Source organism: Pezoporus wallicus, unplaced genomic scaffold (genome assembly GCF_028554395.1).
Source record: "Pezoporus wallicus isolate ANWC-B61680 ecotype Strahan unplaced genomic scaffold, APGP_CSIRO_Pwel_v1 contig_11356, whole genome shotgun sequence".
Taxonomy (NCBI): Eukaryota; Metazoa; Chordata; class Aves; order Psittaciformes; family Psittacidae; genus Pezoporus; species Pezoporus wallicus.
In genome coordinates, this window is record NW_026642999.1 from 2,460 (window position 1) to 14,130 (window position 11,671).

The window sequence follows — 11,671 nt, forward strand, 5'->3', positions numbered from 1 at the left end:
CATTGGGGGCCATTGGGATGCATTGGGGGCCATTGGGTTCATTGGGTCCATTGGGAGGCATTGGGTCCATTGGGGTTCATTGGGACCCATTGGGATGCATTGGGGTCCATTAGGGGCCATTGGGTTCATTGGGGTCCATTGGGAGGCATTGGGTCCATTGGGGTTCATTGGGACCCATTGGGATGCATTGGGGTCCATTAGGGGCCATTGGGTTCATTGGGGTCCATTGGGAGGCATTGGGTCCATTGGGGTGCATTGGGGTCTATTGGGGGCCATTGGGTTCATTGGGGTCCATTGGGGGACATTGGGGTGCATTGGGGTCCATTGGGTTCATTGGGGTTCATTGGGGTCCATTGGGGTTCATTGGGGGCCATTGGGATGCATTGGGGTCCATTGGGTTCATTGGGGTTCATTGGGGTTCATTGGGGGCCATTGGGATGCATTGGGGTCCATTGGGTTCATTGGGTCCATTGGGATGCATTGGGGTCCATTGGGGTTCATTGGGGTGCACTGGGGGCCATTGGGGTGCATTAGGAACCATAGGGACCCACCGTGCCCCATAGGGACCCACTGTGACCCATATGGACCCATTCGGGTGCATTAGGACCTATAGGGACACATAGGGACCCATTGGGGTGCATTAGGACCCATAGGGCCCCCCGTGCCCCATAGCGCCCCATAGGGCCCCATAGCGACCCATAGGGACCCCCCGTGCCCCATAGCGCCCCATAGGGCCCCATAGAAACCCATAGGGCCCCATTGGGGTGCATTAGGACCCATAGGAACCCATAGGGCCCCCCGTGCCCCATAGCGCCCCATAGAGCCCCCCCCCCCCCACTCACCTCCCTCCTCTCCCGCCGGCGCCTCCTTTTTGGCGCGCTTCGGCATCGCTCAGGCCACGCCCCCTCCCCCCCTCGAGGCTCCTCCCACCTGCGGGGCGGGAAACCACCGGTTAACCCCTCCCCCCCAATGCCCCAGCCAATCAGCTGCGAGCTTGGGTTCGAATCGCCCAATCAGCGCCCGCCCCACTCCCCCCCCCCCCCCAATCAACGCCGAGCGGCGGCCAATCAGAGCCCGGGGAACCACGCCGAACCGGAGCCAATCGGAACCGCGCCAAGAGCGAACCGGAGCCAATCAGCGCCCGGCGTTTTAATCCCACCCCCCTCCCTTCCCGTAGCCAATCAGCGCTCACCCGTTCCCGTTTCCCCCCCTCCATCGGAGCCAATCAGCGCCCGTTAAGTTCTATTCCCCCCCCCCCCCCCCACCCACGTGTCCCGCAGCCAATCAGCTCCTCACGCCCCGTTACCCCGCGGCCAATCAGCGCCCTCCGCTCGCCTCAACCGGAGCCAATCAGCGGCGGCGAGAGGAAGGTTCCGCGGGAGCGGCGGAGGAAGGAGAAGAAAGAAGGCGGGACCGGAAGCGGAAGTTCCGTGACGTCACAAGGGGTGGGGTGGGGCTAAAGAGTGGGCGGGGTTAATGGGGAAGGCGTCGCGGGCCGATTGACGTCATCAGCGCGCGCGGCGAGCGGGGCGCCGAGGCGGCGAGCGGGGAGGGCGCCGGCGGGAAACCGGGAGGGGGGGGTGGGGGTGTGTGTGTGTGTGACGTCATCACGCCGCCGACGCAACTCGACGTGACGTCATGCCGACGGTGCTGGGCCTGGAGGGCTCGGCCAATAAGGTCGGGGCGGGCGTGGTGCGCGATGGCGTCATCCTGAGCAGCCGGCGCGCCACCTACGTCACGCCGCCGGGGCAGGGTGAGCGGCGTGACGTCAGCACGCACACCCCCCCCTCCCCTCCCCTTGAACCCCTCCCCTCCCCTTAAACCCCTCCCCTTTTTCTCCGCGCGCGCTGACGTCATCCCCCTTCCCCCCTTCGTGATGACGTCATCACGCACACCCCCTCCCCCTTAACCCCTCCCCCTTTTCTCCGCGCGCGCGACGTCATCCCTTCCTTCTTGATGACGTCATCATCCCCTTTTCTCCGCGCGCTCTGACGTCATCCCTTTCCCCCCCCTTTCTTAATGACGTCATCACGCACAACCCCTCCCCTTTTCTCCGCGCGCTCTGACGTCATCCCTTTCCCCCCTTTCTTGATGACGTCATCACGCACAACCCCTCCCCTTTTCTCCGCGCGCGCTGACGTCATCCCCCTTCCCCCCTTCGTGATGACGTCATCACGCACAACCCCTCCCCTCCCCTTAAACCCCTCCCCTTTTCTCCGCGCGCTCTGACGTCATCGCCTTTCCCCCCCTTCTTGATGACGCCACACCCCCCCCCCGATGACGTCACCCGCCTCGTCGACCAATGGCAGGCTTCGCCCCGGGCCCCGTGGGGCGTCACCACCAGGGGGCGCTCTTGGACCTCGTGACCGCCGCCATGGCCGACGCCGGAGCCGGGCCCCGGGACCTGGATGGGATCGCGTTCACCCGAGGTAATGGCGTGTCCTTAGCATGTTCTTAGCATGTCCTTAGCGTGTTCTTAGCGTGTTCCACCCCCAACCCATAGATAGGGGTCCCATGGGTCACCCAGACCCTCCCCAGCCCCATAGGAACCCATTGGGAGGTGGTTTGGGTCACATGTTCTTAGCATGTTCTTAGCGTGTTCCACCCCAAACCCATAGATGGGGGTCCCATGGGACACTCAGACCCTCCCCAGCCCCATAGGAACCCATTGGGAGGTGGTTTGGGTCGCATGTTGTTAACATGTTGTTAGCATGTTCACCCCCAACACATAGATGGGGGTCCCATGGGTCACTCAGACCCTCCCCAGCCCCATAGGAACCCATTGGGAGGTGGTTTGGGTCTCATGTTGTTAGCATGTTCTTAGCATGTTCTTAGCGTGTTCCACCCCAAACACATAGATAGGGGTCCCATGGGTCACTCAGACCCTCCCCAGTCCCATAGGAGCCCTTTTGGAGCTCTTTGGGTCACATGTCCTTAGCATGTCCTTAGCGTGTTCTTAGCGTGTTCCACCCCAAACACATAGATAGGGGTCCCATGGGTCACTCAGACCCTCCCCAGTCCCATAGGAACCCATTTGAAGCTCTTTGAGTCACATGTCCTTAGCATGTCCTTTGCATGTCCAACCCCAAACCCATAGACGGGGGGTCCCATAGGTCCCTGGTCCTATCTCAGACTCTCCCCAGCCCCATAGGAACCCATTTGGAGCTCTTTGGGTCACATGTCCTTAGCATGTCCTTAGCATGTCCTTTGCATGTCCAACCCCAAACCCATAGACGGGGGGTCCCATAGGTCCCTGGTCCCGTCTCAGACCCTCCCCAGCCCCATAGGAACCCATTTGGAGCTCTTTGAGTCGCATGTCCTTAGCATGTCCTTAGCATGTCCTTTGCATGTCCAACCCCAAACCCATAGACGGGGGGTCCCATAGGTCCCTGGTCCCATCTCAGACCCTCCCCAGCCCCATAGGAACCCATTGGGAGCTCTTTGGGTCGCATGTTCTTAGCATGTCCTTAGCATGTCCTTTGCATGTCCAACCCCAAACCCATAGACGGGGGGTCCCATAGGTCCCTGGTCCCATCTCAGACCCTCCCCAGCCCCATAGGAACCCATTTGGAGCTCTTTGGGTCGCATGTTCTTAGCATGTCCTTAGCATGTCCTTTGCATGTCCAACCCCAAACCCATAGACGGGGGGTCCCATAGGTCCCTGGTCCCATCTCAGACCCTCCCCAGCCCCATAGGAACCCATTTGGAGCTCTTTGAATCACATGTCCTTAGCATGTCCTTTGCATGTCCAACCCCAAACCCATAGACGGGGGGTCCCATAGGTCCCTGGTCCCATCTCAGACCCTCCCCAGCCCCATAGGAACCCATTTGGAGCTCTTTGAGTCGCATGTCCTTAGCATGTCCTTAGCATGTTCTTGGCGTGTTCCCTGCTCAGGCCCGGGCCTGGGGGCGCCGCTGGCGGTGGTGGCGGCCGTGGGGCGCACCCTGGCCCAGCTCTGGTCCTTGCCCTTGCTGGGGGTCAATCACTGTGTGGGGCACATCGAGATGGGGCGGCTGCTGGCGCCCGCCCGCGACCCCCTCGTGCTCTACGTCAGCGGCGGCAACACCCAGGTACGCGCTGTGGGGCGCTATGGGGCGGATATGGGGCGGTTTGGGGTGGATATGGGGGGTATGGGGTGGATATGGGGGGCTATGGGGTGGATATGGGGGGCTATGGGGCGGATATGGGGGGCTATGGGGTGGATATGGGGCACTATGGGGTGTCTATGGGGGGCTATGGGGTGGATATAGGGGGCTATGGGGCGGATATGGGGCGCTATGGGATCTATATGGGGGGCTATGGGGTGGATATAGGGGGCAATGGGGCGGATATGGGGCGGTATGGGGTGGATATGGGGGGCTATGGGGTATCTATGGGGGGCTATGGGGTGGATATAGGGGTCTATGGGGTGGATATGGGGGGCTATGGGGTGGATATGGGTGTCTATGGGGGGCTATGTTGTGCTGTGGGGTGGATATGGGGGGCTATGGGGTGTCTATGGGGTGCTGTGGGGTGGATAACAACACGTGATAACATGCGATAACACACGATAACAACACGCGATAACGTGATAACAACACGTGATAACACGCGATAACACGATAGCACGCGATAACACGAGATAACAACATGTGATAACACGTGATAACAGCACGCGATAACATGCGATAACAACACATGATCACGTGATAACAACACGCAATAACATGTGATAACACACGATAGCACGTGATAACACGATAGCAACACGCGATAACACGCGATAACAACACGTGATAACAACACGTGATAACACGCGATGTCGCGATAACACGCAATAACACGCGATAACACGGGATAACATGCGATAGCACGCTATAACACGCGATAATGCGATAACACGCGATAGCACGCCATCACAACACGCGATAGCACGCGATAACAACACGCGGTAACACGATAGCATGTGATAACATGCGATAATAACACGTGATAACGCGATAGCACGCGATAGCACGCGACAACACGCGATAACACGCGATAACGCGCGATAACACGCGATAACGCGCGATAACACGCGATAACACGCGATAACACGCGCCATTTGTGCGTGCGTGCGACATCACACATGACGTCACGCGTGACGTCACCACGTCCCCCCCCCCCCATAGGTCATCGCCTTCTCCCGCCGTCGCTACCGCATCTTCGGGGAGACGCTGGACCTGGCGCTGGGGAACTGCGTGGACCGGCTGGCGCGGCTGCTACGGGTCGGTCCCTCATTGGCTGAGCCGCGGCGGAGCCGAGCTCCCATTGGCTGAGCCGCGGCGGAGCCGAGCTCCCATTGGCTGAGCCGCGCGGGAGCGTTGTGGCGCCCCCTAGTGGGGAAAGGGGGTGTGTGTGTCCCCGCGGTGACTCCGCCCCCTTCCGGGCACTGACTCCGCCCCCTTGTTTTCTGGCCACGCCCCCTCCGCAGCTGCCCAATGACCCGAGCCCGGGATACAACGTGGAGGTGATGGCGAGGAGGTGAGGACCCCGGTAATAGACCCCAAGCCCTGTTAGTAGACCCCGAACCCCATTAATACACCCTAAACCCTGTTAGTACACCCTGAACCCTGTTAATAGACCCTAAACCCCGGCAATAGACCCCAAACCCCGTTACGAGACCCCAAACCCTGTTAGTAGACCCCAAACCCTGTTAATAGACCCGAAACCCCGTTACTAGACCCCAAGCCCTGTTAGTAGACCCCAAACCCTGTTAATAGATCCTAAACCCTGGTAATAGACCCCAAACCCCGTTATGAGACCCCAAACCCCGTTAATAGACCCCAAACCCTGTTAGTAGACCCCGAACCCCAATAATAGACCCCAAACCCTGTTAGTAGACCCCAAGCCCTGTTAGTAGACCCCAAGCACTGTTAGTAGACCCCAAACCCTGTTAGTAGACCCCGAACCCCGTTAATACACCCTAAACCCTGTTAGTAGACCCTGAACCCTGTTAATAGACCCTAAACCCCGGTAATAGACCCCAAATCCTGTTAATAGACCCCAAACCCCATTAATAGACCCCAAACCCTGTTAGTAGACACTAAACCCCCATCATAGACCCTAAACCCTGTTAGTAGACCCCAAGCCCTGTTAGTAGACTCCAAACCCTGTTAGTAGACCCCGAACCCCGTTAATACACCCTAAATCCTGTTAGTAGACCCTGAACCCTGTTAATAGACCCTAAACCCCGGTAATAGACCCTAAACCCTGTTAGTAGACCCCAAACCCTGTTAGTAGACACTAAACCCCCTTAATAGACCCCAAACCCTGTTAGTAGACCCCAAGCCCTGTTAGTAGACCCCAAGCCCTGTTAGTAGACCCCAAACCCTGTTAGTAGACCCCGAACCTCGTTAATACACCCTAAACCCTGTTAGTAGACCCTGAACCCATTTAATAGACCCTAAACCCCGCTAATAGACCCCAAACCCTGTTAATAGACCCCAAACCCCGTTAATAGACCCCAAACCCTGTTAGTAGACACTAAACCCCATTAATAGACCCCAAACCCTGTTAGTAGACACTAAACCCCCTTAATAGAACCCAAACCCTGTTAGTAGACCCCAAACCCTGTTAGTAGACCCCGAATCCCGTTAATACACCCTAAACCCTGTTAGTAGACCCTGAACCCACTTAATAGACCCTAAACCCCGGTAATAGACCCTAAACCCTGTTAGTAGACCCCAAACCCTGTTAGTAGACCCTAAACCCCCTTAATAGACCCTAAACCCTGTTAGTAGACCCCAAACCCTGTTAGTAGACCCTAAACCCCCTTAATAGACCCTAAGCCCTGTTAGTAGACCCCAAACCCTGTTAATAGATCCTAAACCCTGGTAATAGACCCCAAACCCCGTTATGAGACCCCAAACCCCGTTAATAGACCCCAAACCCTGTTAGTAGACCCCGAACCCCAATAATAGACCCCAAACCCTGTTAGTAGACCCCAAGCCCTGTTAGTAGACCCCAAGCACTGTTAGTAGACCCCAAACCCTGTTAGTAGACCCCGAACCCCGTTAATACACCCTAAACCCTGTTAGTAGACCCTGAACCCTGTTAATAGACCCTAAACCCCGGTAATAGACCCCAAATCCTGTTAATAGACCCCAAACCCCATTAATAGACCCCAAACCCTGTTAGTAGACACTAAACCCCCATCATAGACCCTAAACCCTGTTAGTAGACCCCAAGCCCTGTTAGTAGACTCCAAACCCTGTTAGTAGACCCCGAACCCCGTTAATACACCCTAAATCCTGTTAGTAGACCCTGAACCCTGTTAATAGACCCTAAACCCCGGTAATAGACCCTAAACCCTGTTAGTAGACCCCAAACCCTGTTAGTAGACACTAAACCCCCTTAATAGACCCCAAACCCTGTTAGTAGACCCCAAGCCCTGTTAGTAGACCCCAAGCCCTGTTAGTAGACCCCAAACCCTGTTAGTAGACCCCGAACCTCGTTAATACACCCTAAACCCTGTTAGTAGACCCTGAACCCATTTAATAGACCCTAAACCCCGGTAATAGACCCCAAACCCTGTTAATAGACCCCAAACCCCGTTAATAGACCCCAAACCCTGTTAGTAGACACTAAACCCCATTAATAGACCCCAAACCCTGTTAGTAGACACTAAACCCCCTTAATAGAACCCAAACCCTGTTAGTAGACCCCAAACCCTGTTAGTAGACCCCGAATCCCGTTAATACACCCTAAACCCTGTTAGTAGACCCTGAACCCACTTAATAGACCCTAAACCCCGGTAATAGACCCTAAACCCTGTTAGTAGACCCCAAACCCTGTTAGTAGACCCTAAACCCCCTTAATAGACCCTAAACCCTGTTAGTAGACCCTAAACCCCGTTAATACACCCTAAACCCTGTTAGTAGACCCCAAACCCCGTTAATAGACCCCAAACCCTGTTAATAGACCCCAAACCCCGTTAATAGACCCCAAACCCTGTTAGTAGACCCCAAACCCCGTTAATAGACCCGAAACCCCGTTACGAGACCCCAAACCCTGTTAGTAGACCCCAAACCCTGTTAATAGACCCCAAACCCGTTAATAGACGCCAAACCCCGTTACGAGACCCCAAACCCTGTTAGTAGACCCCAAACCCTGTTAGTAGACCCTAAACCCCCTTAATAGACCCCAAACCCTGTTAGTAGACCCTAAACCCCCTTAATAGACCCTAAACCCCCTTAATAGACCCTAAACCCTGTTAGTAGACCCCAAACCCCGTTAATAGACCCGAAACCCCGTTACGAGACCCCAAACCCTGTTAGTAGACCCCAAACCCTGTTAATAGACCCCAAACACCGTTAATAGACCCCAAACCCCGTTACGAGACCCCAAACCCTGTTAGTAGACCCCAAACACTGTTAGTAGACCCTAAGCCCCCTTAGTAGACCCTAAACCCTCTTAGTAGACCCTGAACCCACTTAATAGACCCTAAACTCTCTTAATAGACCCTAAACCCTGGTAGTAGACCCTAAACCCCGTTAATACACCCTAAACCCTATTAGTAGACCCCAAACCCCCTTAATAGACCCTAAACCCTGTTAGTAGATCCTAAACCCACTTAATAGACCCTAAACTCTCTTAATAGCCCCTAAACCCTGTTAGTAGACCCTAAACCCCGTTAGTACACCCTAAACCCTGTTAATAGACCCCAAACCCCGGAAGTAGACCCCAAAACCTGGTAGTAGATCCCAAACCCTGTTAGTAGACCTTGAACCCCCTTAATAGACCCTAAACCCTGTTAGTAGACCCCTAACCCTGTTAGTAGACCCTAAACCCCAGTAGTAGATCCCAAACCCTGTTAGTAGACCCTGAACCCCCTTAATAGACCCCAAACCCTGTTAGTAGACCCTAAACCCCCTTAATAGACCCTAAACTCTGTTAGTAGACCCTAAATCCCCTTAATAGACCCTAAACCCTGTTAGTAGACCCTAAACCCCCTTAATAGACCCTAAAGCCTGGTAGTAGACCCCAAACCCTGTTAATAGACCCCAAACCCCATTACTAGATCCTAAACCCTGTTAGTAGACCCCAAACCCTGTTAATAGACCCCAAACTCCGTTAATAGACCCCAAACCCCGTTACGAGACCCCAAACCCTGTTAATAGACCTCAAACCCTGTTAGTAGACCCTAAACCCCGGTAGTAGATCCCAAACCCTGTTAGTAGACCCTAAACCCCCCTAATAGACCCTAAACCCTGTTAGTAGACCCCAAACCCTGTTAGTAGACCCTAAACCCCCTTAATAGACCCTAAGCCCTGTTAGTAGGCTCCAAACCCTGTTAGTAGACCCTAAACACCCTTAATAGACCCTAAACCCTGTTAGTACCCCCCATACCCCTTTAATACCCCCCAAACCCCTTTAGTATCCCCCAAACCCCTTTAATACCCCCCAAAACCCCTTTAACAGCCCCAAACCCCTTTAGTATCCCCCAAACCCCTTTAGTATCCCCCAAACCCCTTTAATACCCCCCAAAACCCTTTAACAGCCCCAAACCCCTTTAATACCCCCCAAAACCCCTTTAACAGACCCCAAACCCATTTAGTATCCCCCAAACCCCTTTAACAGCCCCAAAACCCCTTTAACAGCCCCAAAACCCCTTTAATATCCTCAAACCCCCTTAACAGCCCTCAAACCCCTATAATAGCCCCCAAACCCCTTTAATATCCCCAAAACCCCTTTAGTATCCCCCAAACCCCTTTAATACCCCCCAAACCCCTTTAACAGCCCCAAACCCCTTTAGTATCCCCCAAACCCCTTTAACAGCCCCAAACCCCTTTAATACCCCCCAAAACCCCTTTAACAGCCCCAAACCCCTTTAATACCCAAAACCCCTTTAACAGACCCCAAACCCATTTATTATCCCCCAAACCCCTTTAACACCCCCAAAACCCCTTTAACACCCCCCAAAACCCCGTTAGCACCCCCAAAACCCCGTTAGCACCCCCAAAACCCCGTTAGTACCCCCGGAACCCGGTTAGTATCCCCTATTGGGGTGCCCCCTAGCGGCCGCCGCCTGCTAGAGCTCCCCTACGCGGTCAAGGGCATGGACGTGTCCTTCTCCGGGCTGCTGGCCCGCCTCCAGGTGAGGGCGCTACTAACCGGGTTTTGGGTCTGCTAACCGGGTTTTGGGTCTGTTAACCGGGTTTTGGGGTCTGTTAAACGGGTTTTGGGTCTGTTAAAGGGGTTTTGGGGGTGTTAAAGGGGTTTTGGGGGGTGTTAAAGGGGTTTGGGGCTGTTAAAGGGGTTTGGGGGGCTGCTGGCCCGCCTCCAGGTGAGGGCGCTACTAACCGGGTTTTGGGTCTGCTAACCGGGTTTTGGGGTCTGTTAACCGGGTTTTGGGTCTGTTAACCGGGTTTTGGGTCTGTTAACCGGGTTTTGGGTCTGTTAACCGGGTTTTGGGGGGTGTTAAAGGGGTTTTGGGGGGTGTTAAAGGGGTTTTGGGGGGTGTTAAAGGGGTTTGGGGCTGTTAAAGGGGTTTGGGGGGCTGCTGGCCCGCCTCCAGGTGAGGGCGCTACTAACCGGGTTTTGGGTCTGCTAACCGGGTTTTGGGGGGTGTTAAAGGGGTTTGGGGCTGTTAAAGGGGTTTGGGGGGCTGCTGGCCCGCCTCCAGGTGAGGGCGCTACTAACCGGGTTTTGGGTCTGCTAACCGGGTTTTGGGGTCTGTTAACCGGGTTTTGGGTCTGTTAACCGGGTTTTGGGTTTTGGGTCTGTTAAAGGGGTTTGGGGCTGTTAAAGGGGTTTGGGGCTGTTAAAGGGGTTTGGGGGGCTGATCTGGCCCGCCTCCAGGTGAGGGCGCTACTAACCGGGTTTTGGGTCTGCTAACCGGGTTTTGGGGTCTGTTAAACGGGTTTTGGGTCTGTTAAAGGGGTTTTGGGTCTGTTAAAGGGGTTTTGGGGGGTGTTAAAGGGGTTTGGGGCTGTTAAAGGGGTTTTTGCTGGGCCTCCAGGTGAGGGGGCTGTTAACCGGGTTTTGGGTTAAACCGGGTTTTGGGGTCTGTTAACCGGGTTTTGGGGTCTGTTAACCGGGTTTTGGGGTCTGTTAAAGGGGTTTTGGGGTCTGTTAAAGGGGTTTTGGGGGATACTGTTAAAGGGGTTTGGGGCTGTTAAAGGGGTTTGGGGGCTGCTTAAGGGGTTTGGGGGTGTTAACCGGGGTTTGGGGTCTGTTAAAGGGTTTTGGGGGGTGTTAAAGGGGTTTGGGGCTGTTAAAGGGGTTTGGGGGCTGCTGGCCCGCCTCCAGGTGAGGGCGCTACTAACCGGGTTTTGGGTCTGCTAACCGGGTTTTGGGGGTTAAACGGGTTTTGGGTCTAACCGGGGGGGGGGGGGGGTCTGTTAAAGGGGGGTGTTTGGGTCTGTGCTAACCGGGTTTTGGGGTCTGTTAACCGGGTTTTGGGTCTGTTAACCGGGTTTTGGGGTCTGTTAACCGGGTTTTGGGGGTCTGTTAACCGGGTTTTGGGGTCTGTTAAAGGGGTTTGGGGCTGTTAAAGGGGTTTGGGGGGCTGCTGGCCCGCCTCCAGGTGAGGGCGCTACTAACCGGGTTTTGGGTCTGCTAACCGGGTTTTGGGGTCTGTTAACCGGGTTTTGGGTCTGTTAACCGGGTTTTGGGGGGTGTTAAAGGGGTTTTGGGGTCTGTTAAAGG

General features: G+C 55.2%; 1 protein-coding gene across 1 annotated transcript; it reads left to right on the forward strand.

Annotated features, from left to right (window-relative positions):
• Positions 1 to 1,637: 1,637 nt before the first annotated feature.
• Positions 1,638 to 10,118, forward strand: OSGEP (O-sialoglycoprotein endopeptidase; the record flags this gene model as incomplete). Its single annotated transcript, XM_057396513.1, has 6 exons — positions 1,638 to 1,753; positions 2,310 to 2,429; positions 3,896 to 4,071; positions 5,152 to 5,247; positions 5,454 to 5,503; positions 10,040 to 10,118. Coding segments are annotated over exons 1-6 (636 nt in total), but the record flags the coding sequence as incomplete, so codon positions are not given.
• Positions 10,119 to 11,671: the final 1,553 nt, after the last annotated feature.